General features: G+C 40.4%; 3 protein-coding genes across 3 annotated transcripts; 1 reads left to right on the forward strand and 2 right to left on the reverse strand.

Moving 5' to 3' along the window:
* Positions 1-792: 792 nt before the first annotated feature.
* On the reverse strand, positions 793-5414 carry snip1 (Smad nuclear interacting protein). Its single transcript, XM_072678828.1, has 4 exons — positions 5128-5414; positions 3359-3482; positions 2146-2669; positions 793-1715 (listed from the first exon to the last, which is right to left on the reverse strand). The coding sequence occupies exons 1-4, from the start codon at positions 5289-5291 to the stop codon at positions 1457-1459; spliced, it is 1071 nt and encodes a 356-aa protein (XP_072534929.1). The 5' UTR covers positions 5292-5414; the 3' UTR covers positions 793-1456.
* A 919-nt stretch (positions 5415-6333) lies between these two features.
* On the forward strand, positions 6334-9517 carry dnali1 (dynein, axonemal, light intermediate chain 1). Its single transcript, XM_072679829.1, has 6 exons — positions 6334-6524; positions 6739-6860; positions 6951-7120; positions 8561-8736; positions 8833-8997; positions 9088-9517. The coding sequence occupies exons 1-6, from the start codon at positions 6444-6446 to the stop codon at positions 9121-9123; spliced, it is 750 nt and encodes a 249-aa protein (XP_072535930.1). The 5' UTR covers positions 6334-6443; the 3' UTR covers positions 9124-9517.
* gnl2 (G protein nucleolar 2) lies at positions 9174-22378 on the reverse strand. Its single transcript, XM_072679826.1, has 16 exons — positions 22226-22378; positions 21398-21482; positions 21121-21215; positions 19573-19712; positions 17141-17325; positions 16933-16999; positions 16691-16849; positions 15676-15789; positions 14365-14493; positions 12708-12812; positions 12462-12620; positions 11489-11596; positions 10784-11292; positions 10385-10470; positions 9876-9955; positions 9174-9683 (listed from the first exon to the last, which is right to left on the reverse strand). Exons 1-16 carry the CDS (start codon positions 22287-22289, stop codon positions 9549-9551), a joined length of 2220 nt encoding a protein of 739 aa, XP_072535927.1. The 5' UTR covers positions 22290-22378; the 3' UTR covers positions 9174-9548.
* Between the last annotated feature and the right edge of the window lie 253 nt (positions 22379-22631).

Below are 22631 nucleotides of genomic sequence, written 5' to 3' on the forward strand. Positions count from 1 at the left end.
GTCTATCATATGGGTCCTTAAATATTTGCAAATGTGGTCAGTGACTACAGTCTGTAGCTAGCTATAGGCATGCTGGCATTTTAACTTAACATTGGAAATTATGAAAATGTATTTGGTGTTTTAATTCAGACTATCTGATTAACAGCTATCATTATATGATAGAGCGTTGTGGAACATGTAGCTCTATGCATACATTAAATCTGTTTACATATATATATAATATGTAAACATATTTAATGTATGCATATAGCTACATGTTCCACAATGCTCTGCTGACTAAATAACTGCAGTTTCAAACTCTTTAACATGGCTTTAACATTAGCAGACAATGCTTCACCCTGGACTCTGGAGCAGTAGAAACATGTGTTCTGTGGTGTGAACAATCACACTTCTTTATCTGCCAGTCTGATGGATGGGTCTGGGTTTGGGCGAATGCAAGGAGAATGTTACCTGTCTGACTGCATTGTGCCAACTAAAAAGTTTGGTAGAGGAGGGATAATGCTATGGGGTTCTTTGTGAGAGGTTTGCCTAGGCCCATTAGTACAGAGCCCTGGCCTAAACCCCATCAAACGCCTTTGGGATAAACTCTAATGGAGATTAAGAGTCATGCCCTCTTGTCCAACATCAGGGTCTAACATCACAAATGCTCTTCTGGATAAATGGCCAAACATTTCCAAACTTTTGTTGAAATTGGGATCAACTCCATATTAGTGCCTATGGATTTAGAATGGGATGCCGTTACACATACACACAATCTGCAAAATACTTTGTTCAGATATACCAGAAACACAATTATTTCTGCCTGTTTTTATTTTACCATACAAAACATCTAAAAATACAAACAGGATACTGATCTGCAACTCAAAATTTGTCAAGCAAGAATGTCATCACCTGTGGACCAGAATACAGTCTTAGCTGTCTTAGTTTTACAGAACAACAATGAAGACATTTTACTGCTATGTAACATTAAAATAAGAACATCTACAAACTACAAACAGCTTTTCATATCAAAGCAATCAGAAACTAAAATAAGTGAAACCGCTCACACTGCCTATATCCAGTGTATTTACAATGACAAAGTCTGGATGGAACATTTTTATTGACAACAAATTATAATTATCCAAAATATATGTAAAGTAATTTGCTCTGGCACTGAACATTTGATTTAAAAGTACTACAATTCGGCAGTGCTAGACAATGCAAAGCTGATAGAAAGCGTATGCTGTTCACCTGAGAATAAGAGTTAAACATAGAAAGTTGTCAGGCTGAAGCCCATCAGTTTTTTTTTCTTTTTAATTTTAGACCTTGTCCACAATGTAACGGTCATGTCAAAACCAATAATAAAAGAACAACCCATCATTTTCTGGGTCAATCACAGCGATCTTGATCGTGTAGTCAGAGCTCCTTTTAAGAGTCCTATACAAACAAAAGTACTTTGGTGAACTTTGAGTGGTCACTACTCGTCAAGGCCTTCGTCCTCCTCATCCATCTCCGTCTTACTATCAACCTCAGCGGTGTCAGAGAATTCATGCAGGAGCACATACTCCCGGCTACTGAATCCAAATTTCAGCACATCTTTCTCCTTGAGCTCATAGTACCGCTGTGGTTCTATGCGCTGGTTGTTCAGGTATGTTCCATTGCCTGAACCAAGGTCAATAATGTACGGCTTCACTCTCCTGCCTGTGGTCCCGTCTGCTCGCGTGTGCTCCACCAACCTGGAGAGGACAAATACTAAGCGTTACATTAAGAAATGATATGGTACAAACCCATAAGCATGAACATGCTCCTGAATTCCAATTATACTCTCTGTGACTCCTGGGAACAAGAACATGAATTACAGGATGTTGACCTTTCAGATCTTTATCCTCATATCATACCACAGTTATTACTTTAAGGAGAAGTTTCAATCTTTCTATATAGCCTGTCCAAATCACATTGTCAGTCTCACACATGCTACTCCTATCTTGCTCTTACTTTTATTTTTGTTCCATTACAGATGTCTGATAAATGTGAGCACATTCAAACAAAAATGCAAAGCAAAGTCGCTCTTTATAGGAATCTCTCATGTACTTACAACTAATGCTTGACCAGATGTAAAACAATTATGCCAATTATGCCACACTAACTGCTGTAAACCATCCTCACCTGTACTGAAACACAGCATGCTGTTTGGAACAGGAGGGGTGGTCAATAGGTATGTCAGCTATCTTCCTTTGTCTGCCAAGAAGATACGCACTCTGCCGGTGGATATACATTACTGGAAGAGGCTCATCATTCTTGAAGGGGTACAAACGCCATCTCCTTTTTGGGATTCTGGCCTCAGGAGGCTCGTTGTACTTAATAACCACCCCTCGAAATGTGTTTGTGTCTTCCACCAGAGCACCCGACAGTTCAAAGTTGGGCTTCTCTTTCTCAGTGTTAGGGGCAGGCTCGTTTTCCTCTTTGTCACCAAAATCTTGCATCTCATTTCCACTGTCATTTGCCTCCTGCCTAAGACGGTTTTCTCTTCGCCGCTCATTGTGGTGTTCCCTTTCTGCTTGCTGTTGCAGGCGTGCTTCCCGCTCACGGGATCTTGCTCTCCGTCGCTCTTGCCCTCTTTCACGGCCTTCCTCCCTCTTAACCCGCCTCTCATCCTGCCTATTTCCTCTTTCACGATGGTCATCTTTTTCCTAAGCAACAGATTATGATTAGCATCCACTAAAACAGCAACTTAATTCAGCAACATCACAAATGCAACAATGAAAAGGAGTTCCGCTGAATGCTTATGACAGCAAAATGTAAATGACAAGGAATCTGCTTTTGAAACATGATGCTAAAGAATATCAAGATTTTTTTTTATCCACTTCCTGCCCTTTTCCATCTCATGAAGCCCTTGTTAAACAATCTCTTCTGTTCCATTGTGTCCCTGAACCCAGGGGCATAAAAAATAAATCATGTAATTATATTACTTTAGCTGACTACGCAATGACACAGATCCTTCTCAAATACAAATTAGAAATGGGTGAGTGATATTTAGAGCATCCAGTACTTACTTACAGCTGAAGTGCCATTACATACTAAGCAACTATGTTACTGTCATGTGATATACAATTCAGTTATTAAACATCTTTTTAATAACAACTTAACCATCCTTTATATGTTATGCCATTCTGTGGGGCCAAGCAATCCTTAATTATACACAGAATGAAATTAAACATTTATATTCTATGTACTATTGAATACAGAGTAAGCTATACACCATAACTTAAAACCATAAACCTGCCAGAATCTTAAAAACATAGTGATTCAGATTTTTGGTCATACTCCCCAGCCGTACACCAAACAAATTACGATAACTGAATCGTGCAGTTCAAGTCACCCGCTTTATCCGAACATCAGTGCTGCGATGTGGACTTCGACGCCCTCTGGGAGATCGGTCCCTTTCCCTGTCCTGTTGCTGTCCTGACGATCGGTCCTTTCTTCCTGGTGATCTGTCTTGTCCTCTGTTTAAAAAAAAAAAAAAAAAAAAAAAAGACAAAGATTTGTTTTCACTCTAAAGTGCAGATTTGACCTGTCTGACACATGACCACCACAACTACTACCAATACTAGCTACCTACATTACTTCTATTAGTACTACTATTACTGCTTCTACAAATACTATAATTACTACTACCACCGACACTACCTATATTACTTTACTACTGCTACTATGCAACTATTACCACTCCAGCTACTATTATTATCACCACCACCACTAATGCTACCTCCATTACTTTTATTACTACTACCTCCATTACCTTTACTACTACTACCACCACCACCAGCACCAATAGTACCTCCATTACCTTTACTACCACCAGCCCTTCTACCTAAGTTACCTTTACTACTACCACCACCTGCACCGATACTACCTCTACTACTATTACTACTACTACCACCACCACCACCATTACCTTTACTACTACCACCACCTGCACCGATACTACCTCTACTATTACTACTACTACCACCACCATTACCTTTACTACTACCACCACCTGCACCGATACTACCTCTACTACTATTACTACTACTACCACCACCACCATTACCTTTACTACTACCACCACCTGCACCGATACTACCTCTACTACTATTACTACTACTACCACCACCACCACCATTACCTTTACTACTACCACCACCTGCACCGATACTACCTCTACTACTATTACTACTACTACCACCACCACCACCATTACCTTTACTACTACCACCACCACCAATACAGCCTCCATTACCTTTACTACTACCACCACCACCACCACCAATACAGCCTCCATTACCTTTACTACTACCACCACCACCACCAATACAGCCTCCATTACCTTTACTACTACTACCACCACCACCAATACAGCCTCCATTACCTTTACTACTACCACCACCACCATTACCTTTACTACTACCACCACCTGCACCGATACTACCTCTACTACTATTACTACTACTACCACCACCACCACCATTACCTTTACTACTACCACCACCACCAATACAGCCTCCATTACCTTTACTACTACCACCACCACCACCACCAATACAGCCTCCATTACCTTTACTACTACCACCACCACCACCAATACAGCCTCCATTACCTTTACTACTACTACCACCACCACCAATACAGCCTATATTTCCTTTACTACTACCACCACCACCAATACAGCCTCCATTACCTTTACTACTACCACCACCACCACCACCAATACAGCCTCCATTACCTTTACTACTACCACCACCACCACCAATACAGCCTCCATTACCTTTACTACTACTACCACCACCACCAATACAGCCTCCATTACCTTTACTACTACCACCACCACCACCACCAATACAGCCTCCATTACCTTTACTACTACCACCACCACCACCAATACAGCCTCCATTACCTTTACTACTACTACCACCACCACCAATACAGCCTCCATTACCTTTACTACTACCACCACCACCACCAATACAGCCTCCATTACCTTTACTACTACCACCACCACTACTACTAGCTACCTCCATTACCTTTACTACTGCTACAGCATCGAGAGAGCGTGTGCGTGTTTGTGAGTGATGGACAAAGAAAGAGAGCAGAGAGTGTGTTGCTGACCGGTGGTCGTGTCTCCTCGGGGGGCTGCGGCTGCTGCTGCGGCTGGAGTGTGAACTGGAGCGGCGCGCTCTCTGAGGCCTAGCGGGGCTAACTTTCTCCTCCTTGATTCTAACTTTGCCATCGCGAGGAGAAGACCGTCTGTCTCGTTTTCTGGCATCCATCATGAAAGCCGAGTATTTTCTTTTATCTTCGCGAAGCTAAAACCGAGAAAACCCCGCTTCTAAAAGCTACATGCTTTACAAGAAAACTTCTACCTCCTCCTCCTCCCGCTGATCCGTGTACGCTCACGAAATAAGCACTGCCAGGCTGTGGGGACGGAAATTTAGTTCCGCTTGGTGGAAACCTTCATCGCCATCTGGTGGAGACGCTGACCAGTTCATACACCATCATCTCGTGTATCACCAAAACACAGATCTGCCACTTCTCGAATTTGTTTCAGAGTAAGACATAACAACGTGCGCAATATTTGCAGAATCAATGTCAACACAATATTTAGATAATGGACAAAAATAATACTGAATTGAAAAGAACAAATAAAATTGCCTACTGCCCTACATATGCAAAAACATATTCTGGTCTTGAAATCTTGCGTTACAGATTAAATCAAATGTAAAATACATCTCTATTAATAACGTTACTGCTTTAGGTAGCACGGTGCTATGTATAGTATGGTACTATGGTACTGGTGTTATTGAATTATGTGACCGTACAGAGCGCTGTCAGAATCACTGACCCCTGTCCCAAAACCTGTATTTTTCACTGAAGGATTAAAAGTTAAATCATAAGGTTGGTGTTTCACTGTTTGTTTTTGGAGATGTTGTGGGCTCAAATGTTCTTCAACCAGCTTTGCATCATATCTAAATATCTTACCAGCTGTCTCTAAATATCATAATCATCATTTACGTAATACATCTTGAGTGTTTTGCATGTCCAAAATGTTGTATTGTGCCTGGGATTTTATTTGGACGAATAAAATGATCTCTCTACAGAAAGAAAAATAATCGCTACTCTTAGTTATCTCTGTGTTGTGGATCATGTCTGAGCTTTCATATGTATAAAACCTCGAATGGAAATCTGCACACATTTGTGGAAAAAGTCCACAGAAAATGTTTCGTGTCGTTCGGCTTGTTGAAGAGTGGTCTGCGCATGTGAGCAGGCATCGTGAAACAGCGCCTCACCGGTCACAGATTTCGGTGTAACACCTGTTACGTTCGAGCATCGCCATAGTAACTGTAAACAACTCCGCCAGTATCCTCCGACTTTCTAATCTAGCAATTCTGAAACTTTCACAATTTTCTTAAATTCACTTTGTAAAAATGATCCCTGCAGTCGACTCTTTGGTGAAGTATGAACCCCCGGTGCTGCTGACCAAGACCACAGACAATAAATCACCTAAGGTAACCTGCTGGAGACATTTTACCTTAGCTAGTGAAGTTAGTGAAGTTAGCTGTAGCTCCGCTATCTAACCTGGCGCTGTTGTAGCTATAGCTAGCTATACATAAGTGATGAACTGAAAGAAAGACAGCAGCATTCTGGTCCATATTCTTGTTCTTATGCTAGCTAACATCCCATTTAATCCCATTTTCTCACCCACACACCTAATGAATCCAGGCTCGATCCTTGAAAGTGAGTCCACAGCCGCCGGCCGTGTCCGGCCCCGTCCCGCCTCCACCGAAGCCCAAATCTACCTCAGCAGAAACCGAGGACATACTTAATGCCATTCTGCCACCAAGGTATGGCCTGTGTCTCGTAATGCTTCTGTGAGAGCTCCTCGTAGCTTTAAGAGTGTTCATGGTTACCAGTTGCAAGCCATGGTGTTGCAGGGAATGGATGGAGAACAACCAGCGCTGGGTGCAGCAGGTTTCCAGTGCTAATGCCACACGAATGGATGTAGTTCACCTGCAAGAGCAGCTGGGCCTCAAACTGCTGCAGAGTCAGGCCAGAGAAACCGGCATCTGCCCCGTCCGCAGTGAGCTTTACTCACAGTGCTTTGGTGAGTTAAAACATCTACTAGAGCAGCCAGATGCCCCATGACTTATTATTTCAAAAGGTGTTACTAGACACTAATAGCACTGTTTTAAAGTTTATAGTTTTTTTTTTACATTATATATTTTTACTGACTTGAAATTACATTATAGAGGCCTGTTTTCACTTTGACATGAGGCTATAGATTGATTTGTAAATTCTTGTTGAAAAAGCCAAGTTATTTTGACCTTAAATCCATTTATAAAAGCAATTAAGGGGGTAAAGGCTGTAGAATAGTCTTGCCAATGGAATATGACTCTCTGGAGAAGATAACCACAAACCTATTGGCAGCATGGCTAATGCCAGGTGTGGATGAGAGGGTATTAAGCCTCCCAGCACTGAGCTGTGGAGCAGTGGAAATGGGTTCTCTGGAATGACTCTGGAATCACTTTTTTGTATGTAAAATAATTTCTTTCTGCATAAAGTTTCTCATTTTTGTCATCCAATCCACATTTGGGATCAGTTGGGGAGTTGGGGATGAGGTAGGGTGATGTCTAGTAGAAATCAAGACATTACAAATCTAGTAGAAAGTCTTCACTGGACAGTAGAGACAGTTACTCCAACAACTACAGGATAAACTCTCTTGTAATGCTCTTGATTTTGGAAGAAACATTGTGTCCATATAGTGTACCTCTTGGCCCATACATTCTCAAATCTGTCACAAAATGACATCAGGCAACTGTGTACTATGTAACCATGTATTCAGATAGAACAAAACAGACAGTAAAAAGAGCTTATGTCCCCAATACAGTGCCTATAAAATTATTCAACCCCTTGGACATTTGTCCCATTGTATTGCTTTTACTAATTGAATCATGCTCAATATAATTTGGCTTTTTTCCACAAGAATGTGAAAAGTGTTGTACTTTCTTTGTACTACAAATCACATTCACTGCACTCAGATGATCTCTATTTAACTAATTGTGAGAATACTAGCACCATCTGCCTGGACCTCTATTAAATTAGGTCGGTCACTTTAACTTTCTACTCAATTGTATTACCCTAAATCCATTTATGAAAGCAATAACATGGGTAAAGACTGTAGTAGAGTCTTGTCAATAGCATATGACAATATGAGCAGCTAAACATGAACCTATTAGCACTACGGCTAATTGGGATGAGCTGGAGAGTTGAGGGGATGAAGCAGAATGGTAATCATCTAACATCTTGAGCGTAGTAACACTTTGATCATTGAATGCAATCAAATCATCACAGCAATGCTCCAAAATGTCACAGAAAGCTATAACTTTGCTTGTGACATTGTACTGCACTAGCAAAAAAAAAAAGTTCAGAACGATTTATAATGTATACTTTTTCAATATTCTTTAAGACCATAATGTCACAGTCTTGTTAATAATACTTAACAAGAAATGTAAACACTTTAAAAAGCATACTGTTTTTTCTTTAGATGAGCTAATCAGGCAGATCACCATCAACTGTACTGAAAGAGGGTTGCTGCTTCTACGAGTGCGTGATGAGATTCGTATGACTAACGCAGTCTATCACACCCTGCATGCAAGCTGTATAGCCTTTGGCATAAGGAAAGCCATGCAGGCTGAGCAAGGGCCGTCTGGCAAGAAGAGGGTAAGAACTGCTGGTTGCCTTAGAGTCTCTCCAACTCTAAGACTCTGTACTTTGTATCTTCTGTAAACAGAATCATAACAGAGCTGTACTCTTAAGATTTCAGACTTGGAGAACGAGAAGAGGGATCTGGAAAGGCAGGTGAATGAGCAAAAGGCTAAACTGGAGGAAACCGAGAGGCAAGAAGCTGAGCGGCGACAGGTTGAGGAGAAGCAGCACACAGAACAGATCCAGCTCCTCAAACGCACCAACCAGCAACTAAAGGTACAACCAAGGGAAGCTGCTAGTGTCCATGCCGTCTTAGCATGACAGTGAAATGTAAATGTAAACATCTCGTCTTCTCCCTTTTTTTAGGCCTACCTGGAGGAAATAATCACTCCAAAGAAATGAAAGTCTTCAGGCAGAGGCTTTTCGGCTAGACCTCTACTAAACAATGCATGTTTGACATGTGCACATCTGTCCACATTATTGATTTATTGGTGATATGATTTATTGGTGATTCTCCCATCCTAGAGAACACCCAGTTTCAGTATTGCTGAATAACAACATTTACTTAAGGCAGACATACTCAGGTAATCAGTGATGAAATCTACTTGAGTGTTTTCAAATAAAGATGGTGTAGTGGCTCATAACCATCATTTTCACGTGGGTGGACGGATGACGCCATTAATAAAGTGCATCTGTAAAGTAGTGATTTGATCACAGATGAATCAAACCATCACAGTAAATGCTCTTCATACACGTCTCTCTACGTCCCATCCCAATGTCCAAAACTTGACAGGTCCATGACCAGACACTTGTTCAAGCATATGGCCTTATCGCTTTGCTCTTTTGCCTTTACTGCCTTCAGTGGGCATTTTCCGGTTCTTGTTTTTGTTCTTGACGTTGTGTGTGTCATAATAACGAACGCCAACTTTCTTCACCCTCTGGGCACGCTCCATTCTTCTTTTCTGTATGGGGGAGATGGGCAAAAAAACAAAATGGAGAAAGAGAAGATTAATGTGAGTGATGTGGGCTGAGGAAGACCAGAAGCATTCTCTCTACCCTTAGAACACTATAAAGAGCACACATCCATCTGAAGTGTCTGCATAGATAGATGAGATGTCTGACATCAGTAGGGGATCTAGGAGAACAGCACGTACCTCTTTAGATGTGAGTTTGTTCGGCCGCGCCGTCTCCTCGTCTTCCAGAGCTTTCCTCTTTCTGCCGATATGCGTCACAGCTGAAGAACAAAGGGAAGCTGATGAGTGTGACTGTTTGCTCCTTAGAAACACTAAACCATTCTCTTATCATCCTGAGCCTGCACTGCTCCAAAGAAAGTGTGGTCTCTTACCCTGATGTGTTTGTGTGTGGGAGAGGAGGCCACACGCAAGCTAATCTATTTTATTCACGTCTCCAAACAAAAGCAGGGATATAGTAGTACCTTATATTATGTAAACACATACTCCATTAGGAACTTCTGAAGCATTGTATGGAATTTATGAAATAGTCTCTAAAAGAGTTTTCCTGTGAGACACAGTTTATAGTTAAGTTTATAGTTAACTGCCAGATTTATTGGTGTGTTTGTGCAGGGAAATCAACAAACCAAATCCCTTTAAAAAAAAAAAAAAAGTAGTTGGTTTATTGACAATTCTTATTGAATTGCATTTACCTTTCTGTTGTGGTTTTTTCGTGCTCTTCTGTTCTGTTTTCACTTCACTTGAAACCAAAACCTTCTCAGAAAGGCCCTTGGGAATTCTGTTTAACACAAAAACAGAAACCTTATTACTTACAGGACACCCCACATATTGTCTAGAGTCTTAGAGGTGCTGCCAGGTCTGTTTCAGCCTCATGGGCTGAAAACAACAACAAAGCAATGACGCAGAACATACTGGAAAATGCAACATAAATCAGTAGACGAGGCCAATGCTCCTGCCAGTCTAGAGGCGAAAAAAGGGCACAAGTTCACCTTACGGAACCCGAGTCTGGTTTTGACTGCCTTGGACAACCTTGTTAGAACAAAGGAAAGCACACATGAATAGAGAGGGGAAAAATGAAGGGGTATACAGACCGGATGGCAGAGAAGCGCTTGGACTTGGCGCGGTCCAGGAAATGCTTCAATTTGGATATCTTCTCGTCCAACTCTTTGTTCACCTCGCGTGCACTCTTGCCCTCCGCTTTGGTAGAAGGGCCAGCTGCAGACAATTCCTTATCATCCTCCGCTTCTCCCCTCTCTTCTTCTTGCTCTTCAATCTCGCTGTTCTCCACCTCTTCCTCCTGCTCGTCCTCACTCCCCTCTTCTTTTTCATCCTCCTCTGATCCAGAAGCGTCAATGAGGTCAGGCATCTCAACTGGCACAAGGTCTTCCTCACTGAACTCCGGTGCTACATTAATTTTGCCAAAGTTCTGTCTGACGCTGGCCAAGATCTTTTGCATCTGTTCATGTTTCTGTCTCTGCTGCAGTGGCACACCCTGCTCAGTGGCCTCTGTGGCCTCGGTACTCTGCTGTTCAGGCATTTCTTCACAGCCATTCTGCTCTGCCTCTAGTTCAGATGCCTCCATTGGCAGCAGTGCCTTGCCCTGACAGGAAGGACAAATGTACAAATGTGAGATCCTATGTAGACCAAACCAGAAACGGGTCATACTTTCAAATTCTTTAAAAAATCCTCTGTTATAAACTCACTTTGTTGGCCGTGCGTTATATTGTTTTAAACATATCTGAATCATAAAAAAATAGGATTAGCATTCACAAGCATGAATCATTCCTTAGGTTTACCTCTTCATCAGGATCAAATCCAGGTGGTTTCACGAAAAAGGGGATACGCCCCCTCTGCCAGTCATTTAGCACCATTTTGGAGACAGTGGACAGGTCAGGTTCTCCTCCCTATATACCAAATGACAGTGAGACTTTGTGTTTATGATCCCTTACTCTCTATTTAATACTGTACTACCATAACGCAAGAACACAGAAATGACTGAAGATAGAGCATCTGCTAAAGCACTGATAATCACATCAAATCATACCAGACCTTAACATTCATAATATGTTTTATAAGCCCTGACAAGGGTGCTGCTCAGCCCAACCATCTCTGGTAAAAAAAAAAACCCAAAACAAAACAAAACTCTGGAATGACTACAGATTATATGGAATATTAATATGATTGCAATAAATTAATATTGTAAAATTGCAGATTTATTGTCACATTTAGATCAAGCAATCACAATGAATCAATCTATTTTAGCATTCCTTAGAGCGATACATGCATTCAAAAAGATGATGTTTTATGTAAAATATGTATGTAACCATCTTTGTACTGTGAATTTGTAATCAAACCTATGTGAAGAGCTTCATTAGCATTGGCTTGCCACAGGGCTCATTCTTTCCCAATGCAGATACCTGCAACCCTTGACAAAGACTGGCCAAACTCCCGCAGGAGCTACAAAAGCGTGCAGAAATTATTTTCATTTACCTTTTACTCAATTTTTATAAAAACTTATCATGCCTTTCTCATTTAAATTGAAAACCTTTGCATAGTTAAAAGCAGGTTTTCATTAACAATCAGAAATATAAAAAAAAACATATTGCTGCTCAAACTGATTCCAGACCTATTCTGGATTCTACTTCTTCCATTGGCATGCTTAAGCATGTCTGAAACTGGGCTTGTTTACTGAGAACACAGAGTAAACAAACACTGAGCTGGAACTGCACTTCAATGTGCTGTGCGATCCTTCACAATCAGAAGCCAGACCTTGAGTAGTTTCCCCGTCCGGAAGGCCAGCTTTTCCAGAAAGTCCTCGGCTGAGCTCCAGGACGGGATGCGATATGTTTTCTGGACGTACTCAGCCTTCGCTCTCTCCAAAACAGCTCCAATGTGATCCTCTGGACTGCGAATCTTCTCCACCTGGACCTAGGATACAAGTGTGAGTGAACACAACGTGATCCGATGAATAGGGCAAGACGCCCACAGAAGCCACGCTGAGACGGAAACTCTTACCACTCCCTTCAACACAATGTCAGTCTCACTGTCCTCAGAAGGGTAGACAACACCAGGGCAGTCAATCAGGAAAATACGCCTCATCAGTGTGATGTATTGCCAAACCTAGGAAGCAAGGAGTAAATAAATATGAAGGGATCATTATGACCATCCTTTATGGTGACTGGACAGCAGTACAACACAACGTAGCCTCTGCATTTAACTTACACATGGTGAGCACACACGTGGAGCAGTGGACAGCCACCTCAACACCCAGGGTGCATTTGTGGGTTAGGTACCTTGCTCTAGGGCACCTCAGCTGTAAATATCAATCCCTCCAGGGAATCGTACCAGTGACCTTTTGGTCCCAAGCCCACTTCTCTATTACAATGTTCATTAAATGTGACCTAAATTAAATGTGTCTAATCACATATGAGATTCTAGAAAAAATGTTGGTTACAGTTGTTCACTTGTCCCAGTTATAGCTGCTGGACAAGTGAGCTCAACAGCCATCTGATAAACATAAGCTGAATAAAATAAATATTCTGAAAATGGTTAACCCTTTTGTTTCAGATCTTTTTGTAGTTTATTTGGGGTTTGTGTTCATTTCTGATTTGGACATGATTATGGAGTATACACTAATGACAAATTTAGGTTAGGTTTTAGGATTATACAAGTCTCTCTTTGAAAGAAGCCTTTACTGGCAAAGGCATGACTGGATGTCTGATTCCTAGGCACCACACTTACACATGCATTTAAAAATACTGAAGCTGGGATTTTCACTTTTGAGAAAACAAAGAGAAATAAGGTGGTCCGATTAAATAATGGCAACTGAAACACATAATAGTGATTTCAGTCTGAATTCAATCACTTCAATTAACATTATGTAGCATGTTGACTTTAAAATAATAGCTTTAAAAACTCCACTGACTAGAAATAGGACTAGGAATAGGAAGAAAGGCATCTCCATCATTGCTTCTCTGGACTTGAACTGCTGCAGGCCACTTCTTAGGAGAACTGTATAATGCTCCAGTACCAAGTCATATTTATGTAAAATCCTTTAATATAACCAGCACCTCAGTCTACATGCTTCTTTCACTTTTAATAATGAGTCTGCATCTCCCAGCTTGTCCAGAAATGTGTAAAGCATGTCCTTCCCGACTGTAAGGGGAGCCCAGGAGCAAGAAATGCCAATTTTCGAAAATGCTGCTTAAATAGCTCCCTTTTATGCCGAGAAAACACATACCCACTTCTCTTTGTACAGTGAGAGGAAAAGTTTGAAAAGCTGGGAAGGGGTAAACAGGCCATTTACACACCCTGGAGTGAATACAAGGTTGTTGTGGCCAAAATGGAACTGCTGGAAACTTAAGACATTCAAAATGTTAACACATGTCACAACCTGGTGGTGTGCCTTACTTGCATGTAATCTTTTGATCACAAGTGTGCTCTGCATTAAACAATTTCAAAACGGTTTAAACTAATGTGTAACAAGAAACACATAGTAGTTCAATGTCAAAGATTCAATCAATGATTTAATATTATAATCCACCTCACTACCCCCCCCCCCCCCCCCCGCCCCACCACCCTGGAACAAACTAGTACACAATCACATTGTGCAAATTAATAAACTTTGCTTTACTTTTTTTTTTAAATCCATATTTCTTTTTTTAAATCATACCTTAGTCTCACCAGCGAGGGGCGCCACATTGCAGACCTTTTTGGAGCGCAGGGTGTTAATAATGGAGCTCTTCCCTACATTGGGGTAACCAATAAAACCCACACTGATCTGCTTCTTGTCTGCGTGGAGCTGGAGAGGAACAAGACATAGAACAAGAAAATGAACAATGTGAATTAAAGGGGCTGTTAACTCCACTGCAAATATTACAAAGATCTCAATACTGGTGAGGCATGATTATGATGACCAAAGTTAGGAAAACAATTCTTAAATATATCTAAGCTAAACTTAAATGTCAAAAACAAAAACAATATGCTTAATTAGCTTTGTGTTGGCATTACAGACCACATTGTGATTGACAAAAGTGTTGGTATAGCAATAAAAGAAACCAGCAGGGCTAAATAAAAAAACAAAACAAAACAAAAAAATAAATAAATAAAACCCTTTTGAAATGAAAATGTTAAAATAAAAATAAAATAAGACAAGAACAAATACATTCTTTCTATCTACATTATTTCTATGGATTCTATTTGGAAAGTAGGCTCACCTCAAATCTAACCCAGGAAAAAAACAATTACAAGAAACGTTCAATCAAATTCAAAATAAATGTGTGAGAAATGGTATATAAACATTTAAAATGAACACAGACAATAAAAATCAGCTGTACAACACCACACTGTCTTGTTAGCACAGTCAAAACTATTTCCACCACAATCTCAGCCAGGACATATAAAAATAAGCACCACATCAACTTCTCAAAAAGATCAACAAAAATTTGAATGGTTTCCCATTGTTCACATGTTCATGTCTAAAATCTTTGTAAAGGGGGAGACCAAAGGAAGAAAAAAAAAAACAGTTTGATACATGCCTTATGCAAGCCTCTTTAAAGTCATTAGATGGCTGGATTTACAACCCTCTCCAGGTAACCATGATATTCTGCGCTGTTGTTTTCCCAAACCTAAGAGTTCTTCTGTTGTATAACTTTCAACTGAATTTATATTTTCAAACCACCTTTCTTCTTTTGTGTGCTTCCAAGCCTTTGTTTACGGTTAAAGTCCCAAAAATAGCCCTGAAGCAGATGTGAAGACAGAAGTGGAGCCCAGTAGCTGTGAAGGTGATGGAAGAAGGGTGCCAAACTGCTCTCCAAGCCTCTGCTCTGCTGCCTTTACGGACCAGATAACTGATAACATCTTTAAACACCAATCAGTCGGATAGAACTTGAGCGTGCTGGTCACTGTGGTGCCTCTTACTGATTGTGGTCTGCTTCAGTGGAACGAGAGCAAATGTATGAAAACAGCTTGCAAAGACACTCACCTTTCCAAACTGCCGGAGGAGCTGAATAAGAGAGCCCTTGCCGAAAGAGTTGGTTAGGCTGGCATGAAAGGCGAGAGTGGGGTACTCCTGAGACAGCACTGCAACCCAGCGTTTCTGATGAGCGAGCATACACACAAGCACATCTGCTTTACTACCACCATTACTTTGTGTATTACTGTAGGCTAATGCCACATCTACACCCACCCCGAACCATAATCACAACCCTAATTTTAGGTAACTTATAACTAAACCTAACCCTTGTAACACTAAGCTTAGTCTCAGTAATTTACAAACCTATAAACCCTAAACTTCACTTTATCTGAATTGATCTTTCTGTTATCCCCCCCCACAAATGTCAAAAAAATAAATAAAAAAAAGCTGTAGATTTGTGTTGAAAACAAAACAAAACTGAAGTCCTCAATTAAAGCATGTTATTCAACTACTGTGAGGACAGTTGGTTCTTACAGAAATATAGTAGAACAAGAACACACACTTCTACGTCTGAATTTTAAACGTCTGCTGAAAATATGGCACTGGTGTCTAATGACATCAATGCTGTCTCTCCCAGGCCTAGACAAAATAAGTGATCAAGTTGCTGGTTCTGACATAACACACACTCATGCCAGTCTAACATCATACCACCGAAAGCAGGACAACAAAAGCTGCTATGATTTAGTCTTTGGTGTCCAAAATAAATCAGCAATTCGGACACAAAAGAAAATAACCCCCCCCCGCCCTCCCTCCCTCTCTCCCACCAAACAAATGCTAACGATCCACAATGCAAAAGCCTGTAACTTATAAACAGTTATCTGTTTAGTCTTGGTTTCTACACAATTTTAGATTAAAAAACAAGTATCTAAGTAACTAGTAACTAAGTATCTACACATCCTTTGCAATTAGTGAAATGTATTGTGTGTTCAGTAAAAAGTGCTTAACTGCACAAAGACAGGTGGCGTAGGTGTCTACAAAAAAGTATAAAATCACAATAGGAGAAAAAGTCCTATTAAAGGCTCACCGTCACCCAAGTGGGAATAAGGTCACACTTGTTGAGCACAAAGATGAGGTGTTTCCAGGGCTTCTCCTTCTTCAGGTAAGTCTCAATGTTCTGGGACCGGGTGCCCATGGGGTCCCGAGCATCCAGCACTTGGATAATAACATCTGAAGAGTCGATTACCTGCAAAGAGAAGAGGCCATTAGCGAGGCTAGTAGAAGCTAGTAGAGGCCATAATACCTTAAATGATGAGGTCACAAAACTACCTTATAGAGCTCTCCCCAGATTCTCTTTGACTGTCCCTTCTTGAAGATCTCCTCACGAACTTCTTCTCTAAAGCAATAGGTTTGAACATGTTTATTTAGTTCAAGTCTCAAACAACTTTGAATGACACACATCCTTGCTACATCAGCCCTGACAGAGCATGCCTCTTTGCCCAGGAGCTGTAAATGACATTAAATGTGGTCTTCTCACCGGACACCACTGTCCTCAGTCATCAGGTCTCGGTCTTTCTCTGCGCTGTAGCCCTGAGTTGAAGCCTCAGCCTTCTCAGCCAGCTCCTTCAGTTCCCCAACACTCAGGTTAGGCCTCTTTCTCTGAGCCTTAGGCCCAAATGTGGTCTCAAATGTCTCTGTGTCCAGAATATGTACTTTGGAGTTCTGAAAGCACAAAGAGAACATCTTCACTGCTAGGTTCTTTCTAACTCGCCCTTCGTGGGACAAACAACAAAGGTAGTTTCACACACACACAAAAACAAATAAACAAACAAAAAAAAATGAAATTGGGAGGCTTTTTCTCCACCCTGTGTTCCATTTCTCCCCAACTTCATCCATCATGACCCCAGGCCTTTTTCAAAAGCTTCGCCTGACGTCTGAACTCTATTAAGAGTTCTCAAGTCGATCAGTTCTCAGACTCTCCAAGGCCAGGAAAGCTCAGCCACAAACCTCTTCTGTACCAGTACAATTTACGGCCTGCTGCATTGGATTAAAAAGCTCTTTTGTATAAAATGCAAACCAAACATTTCATTAGAGCATAATTAACAGTGAGCAACTTCTAAATGCATAAGCACTAAAACAGCTAGCACACACAAGAGTATAAAGCCATTAGACTCATCTGCACCGTCGGTCATGTCAGTGAGATTACCAACCATGCCCTAGATGCAAAGCTTTTTTTTTTTTGGCTGTTGTCTCTCTGAGCCCCAAAGAAGTTTTAAGAAACAATATTTTTTTTTAATAAATCCATCAAAGTGCTGGACTCAAATTTTCAAGCTGTAATTCAAAAACATCAAGAACACACCAGTGAGTTCAACAACGGCAAAGAACCAGGGGCATAAACCAAAAAGCACAGGCCGTACAGATCTGGGACAAAGTCTGATAGACAGATCAGCGAATATGGGCTCTTTATGATCTAATGCACACTAGCTCATCTGTGAAACACCATACTCATATTCCTAGTTATATTTAAGTAAAATTCAGTGTGCTGAAATATGGAACACTACGTTTTCACTATCCAATTGCTTATGGATTCTTAAAACTCTGAAAGAATCCCTAAAACAAAATTTACACAGTTAAAATTGTATTCTTTTATGATCACAGGCTCTGTATAAAGTCTGGAAAATGCCAGCAACAAAGCGAGTGAGCAGCTCCATAAACAAAAATCTCCTCAAAGCACTTCTCCTGAAGCACAGCACCAGGAGAAATTACAGCTAGGGCAGATTGACACCATTAATACTCAGGCCTCAATTACAAAGTAATATTTAAAAAAAAAAAAAAAAAAAAAACCCAGACAAATTCACCAACACCACACGTAAATTACAAGAAAAACAATTTTGGTGTAGCTGTAAATTAGGGTCCAGCAGTGTGCCAAACCAAAGTTAGACCCATAATGACCCCTAAAAACGGAAAAGAAGTCATAATGGTTGTAACACACAGGCTGGACAGGCAATTTACAATTCCTGTCAGAATTGTCAGAACGGATAACTTTTAAAGATATCTTTCATTTCTCAATAAAATCAAATGTTCCAATCAAAACAAATTATGAGAAACAACCTGATGTGTGCAAATCATACACACCTTCAAGGGAGCAGAAAGAAAAACATGTTCAGATAATGCCCAGCTGACACCCACAAGCACACATTTCTGAAAGACGGCCAACACTAGGCCAGCACACACTGGATCAGAGTAGCCTAGGGCAGTTGGTCAGAGCTTACAGAGACTCACCACAAATCAATGCAAGCATTAAAATCAACAACAGGGCATAACGTCAGGTTTTTTTTTCCCCCTACCACAACCCTGAGGCATATTTAAAAAAGAAAAAAAGAAAGTGTCATGGGTGTGAAAAGGAGAACGAAAGGGAAGCAGACATTCATCTCTCACTGCTTTAAGCCCTGAAAGGTCTTACTAACACATGGAACCGATTAAGGGGGAAAAATCCCACTGAAAGTCAACAACATTTGCCGAGGGAACATGAGGAACCAAGCAAAACGTTAAGTGTTATTTCAAGCATGTTTTACTCTCACTATTCTTTAGTATTGGCAGAGACAAAGTCCAGAAAAGCCAGAGAGAAAGGTTTCCCTCCACACTGATCTCACCTTAAAATACATAAATCAATTCGTACACAGAGAACATTTCCACAATACCACAACGATGAAGATCAATGGTTTGGCCTTTGTGTCTTTGTACTCAACAGCATGTACTGGTCTTCACAGTCTGCATTCCTTACTCCACCTACCTCCTATTACATACTTTCCCCATTAGCACCATCAGTAATCTACCTCTACCATCAGGAATGCATTTTGGTAGCAACATTAATAGGATGTACTTGGTGCAACTTACAGCCTGATTCAGAAGCTTTTAACAAGTGTACTAGCAGAAGGAGCTTTTTTTTGTATTTGTTTTTATACATACGTGAGCTTTGATTCGGTCGTGGAGCAGAGACATGGGAAGCTTGCTCTGGCGCATAACCACTCTGTATGGATCCTTCTTTACAGCGCCCATCTCGTCCTGAAACTTCTGCAGGGATGACTGCTTGATGACCCGAGTATTAGCTGCATAAGTATCAGCGTAGACAGAAACAAAGAAAAAAAAAAGCAGTCTGACACACACTCTACGAACTTTACATATAATAATGCACTGGTTTAAATGTTTACCATTTACTAAAAACACTGGATAGGTGTGATTACAAGTGTAGTGTGAGTAGGGAGAAGTCTTTGTGGGTGCAGTGTGACTAAGCATAGGAACACTTCCAGTAAGTAAGTGCAGGATGCAGAGTGTGTTTGTATGGAGTAAAAGTGTGAGGAGACCGGTGAGATAACTTGTGGGCTGTAGACTGGTACACTTTGCTGTCTGTTCAGCAGCCTAACTGCTTGGGGCTAGAAGCTGTCTCTGAACAGACTATTCATATTACAAAAACACCATCAAGTCTCAAGTCTCCTGCTCATACACCAGCAAGGTTCATGTCATCATAAAACAATATAATTAACATATTTAAACTTGAAATTAATGAAACAGATGGAGTGGGGAAATGGGCACAACAAACATGGGGGAAACATTTGTTGTCCCCTCTCATATTCTCTTATTTTCTCATATTCGCATAGCAGTGCCATCTATACATTTCCAAAGCAATTACACATATATTTCCTCAGGAAGATCATTTTTGAACCATAAAAGTAACTGTTTAACTTTTGATTACTTATTTGTATGTACAAGTCAGATGATTAAGACCTTTACTGTTCGTTTCAGCACGGTGTTTAACAAGTGCATATAATAATAATAATAATAATAAGTTTTTTTTCTGCACAATAAATATTATTGCTGTCATTTCTATTGGTAAATTCATTGTGTTCCTTACATTTTTGTACAATGTAAAGGACAACTGAGAGATTCACTTAGTCAAAAACATGGCAAAAACATAGATATAAGGTGTAAAATGCAAGTATTTCAAATACACTTTTAAATACTTCCAGCCATATGGATCTGAATACTACTAAACTTTGCCAACAGTTGAGAATATTGCACAGAGAGAAAGCAAATTCAAAGACTTCCAACAGGAAAGAAAGTTTTACATAAGCATATGGAGACAGCCCTGGTTTCTTGCATCAGAGATCTGCTACAAAACTGTACTGTGCAGCGGATGGAAAGTGTATTTATTAAGCTTCACTTGATGTTTTTTCTTCTGCGGTATGTACAGGGCTACTGTTTAACTACAGCTTTGTATCCTTTAAATGTTGTTGCCTGCATAGTAGCACCATCCCGACAGTCCTTTTTCCTATTGGACCTGTCTGGTTTTTAGTCTAACGCCATGTCGATTGAAAGATTTTTAGTTGTTAGAGAAGAGCCATTTGTTATCAGAGCACACATCCAACATGAGCAAACCTGAACACCTATTCTATTTACTTAAAGCAACGTATGGTTACCCAGATCATGATCAATGCAATCAATGTCATTGCAACTCACCAAACCACTTGATGTTGGGTTCAACTCTGGCTACAGTCCCTGGAGCCACAGTGGACTGGTACTGTAATGGCTTGATGACTTTACCCCGATTATTACTGGGGAGAGAGAGAAGAAAACACAGCAACAAATTTTATATATATAAATTCACATTATAACGCAAAAAAAAGTATGACTGACATTAGGAGAAACACATTTCATCTAATTTTTCCAGTTGTCATTACTCATTAATACATCATTTGACAGTCTGTCATCACAGAAGTGTAAATGCCAGGATTACCATCTCTGTTTTTGTCTGTACATATTCAGACGCTTGATAGTAGCACGGTCCCTCATGTTGTTTCCTCCAGTTCCTTTTACTCGATCTAGAAAAAAACAAAAAAACAATGACATCAATCAGAGGCTAAAGACAAGAATAACAATGACAGCAGAAATTAATATTTTAAATAAATATTAAGACTGCATACTTGCACACACACACACACACACACACACACACACACTTGTATTATGTATAAATAATAAATTACATTGTATCATTTTTATTGCCATTCTTCGTTACTGCAGAGCATTGTGTTGGCATGCTGTACCTTGTGTGTGTCTGTGTGTGTATTAAAATATCTATAGATGTTGTTACTGGTACCTCTACACAGTCCAGTCATACAATGTGTAGTAATGGATGCTAACTCAAACCCTTCTAAAGTTTAAATCTGTGGATTAAAGAGGGGGTAAAACAACAAACCAGAAAGATCAACTCTGATCTTGGTGCATTTACACAAGGAAACCAAGCTTCTCTTGTTACCAAAAACAAGCCTCCTCGCAAAAGTGAAGGAAATCCAGACAGTGAGCGAGCTGGATCCGATGATTGTCGTACATTATCGTTTCTGAGGTTTCGGCTTCGTGACTTTGCTAGGCATCACGTCAGTTCGCATGCAGACATAAATAATGATTTAAAAACAAGAAAGCTGTACAGATCATGCAAATGCACTTAAATGCGCCAATCGTGACATCGTGCGTTCAGTATTAACGTAAACATCCACTGTCCATAGCTGGCTAGCTAACGTTAGCTGTTTACATCTAGGCTGAGAAGAGTGAAGTCGTATCTTACCGGGGTTGGAACTGGAGTTGGACGGGTTTATGGAACTTTTGCCTTTGAATTTCGGCTTCGTCATTTTGGTCAGTGATCGAGGATCCCCTTGTTGTGGTTAAATAGACAGACCTGCTCCGCTCTGTTCAAATACACGTGTTACCGTGAAGGTCCACATGCAGCTCGACGGAAATGCGTCATCAGACGAGCGACTCCTTTATGAACTTTGAATGTGAGTCTGAAGGTCTGCTTTTGACAATGAATATTTGTTTATAGTTTAGAGTTTAGCCTGACTAAACTATCTGACAAATTAAACAAACAACCCCATACGCACCTACAATCTGTCCTCTTTAAAATCATGTTCCTACCAGAAAGAATAATATTTTAGATATTTTTAATTTGAACATAATATGAATCGTCGTTGTTT

The sequence above is a fragment of the Salminus brasiliensis genome, chromosome 5, assembly GCF_030463535.1.
Source record: "Salminus brasiliensis chromosome 5, fSalBra1.hap2, whole genome shotgun sequence".
NCBI lineage: Eukaryota > Metazoa > Chordata > Actinopteri > Characiformes > Bryconidae > Salminus > Salminus brasiliensis.

Coding starts and splice junctions, on each gene's coding strand:
- snip1 (XM_072678828.1), bottom strand. CDS start 5,291: ATGATGGATGCCAGAAAACGAGACAGACGGTCTTCTCCTCGCGATGGC. Junction 2,670..3,358: donor CTGATGTTCGGATAAAGCGG/GTGACTTGAACT, acceptor TCTGTTGCTTAG/GAAAAAGATGACCATCGTGA. Junction 1,716..2,145: donor CATGCTGTGTTTCAGTACAG/GTGAGGATGGTT, acceptor TGTCCTCTCCAG/GTTGGTGGAGCACACGCGAG.
- dnali1 (XM_072679829.1), top strand. CDS start 6,444: ATGATCCCTGCAGTCGACTCTTTGGTGAAGTATGAACCCCCGGTGCTG. Junction 6,525..6,738: donor CAGACAATAAATCACCTAAG/GTAACCTGCTGG, acceptor TAATGAATCCAG/GCTCGATCCTTGAAAGTGAG. Junction 7,121..8,560: donor GCTTTACTCACAGTGCTTTG/GTGAGTTAAAAC, acceptor TTTTTTCTTTAG/ATGAGCTAATCAGGCAGATC.
- gnl2 (XM_072679826.1), bottom strand. CDS start 22,289: ATGACGAAGCCGAAATTCAAAGGCAAAAGTTCCATAAACCCGTCCAAC. Junction 19,713..21,120: donor ACCCAACATCAAGTGGTTTG/GTGAGTTGCAAT, acceptor ATACTTATGCAG/CTAATACTCGGGTCATCAAG. Junction 12,621..12,707: donor ACATTGTGTTGAAGGGAGTG/GTAAGAGTTTCC, acceptor CTTGTATCCTAG/GTCCAGGTGGAGAAGATTCG.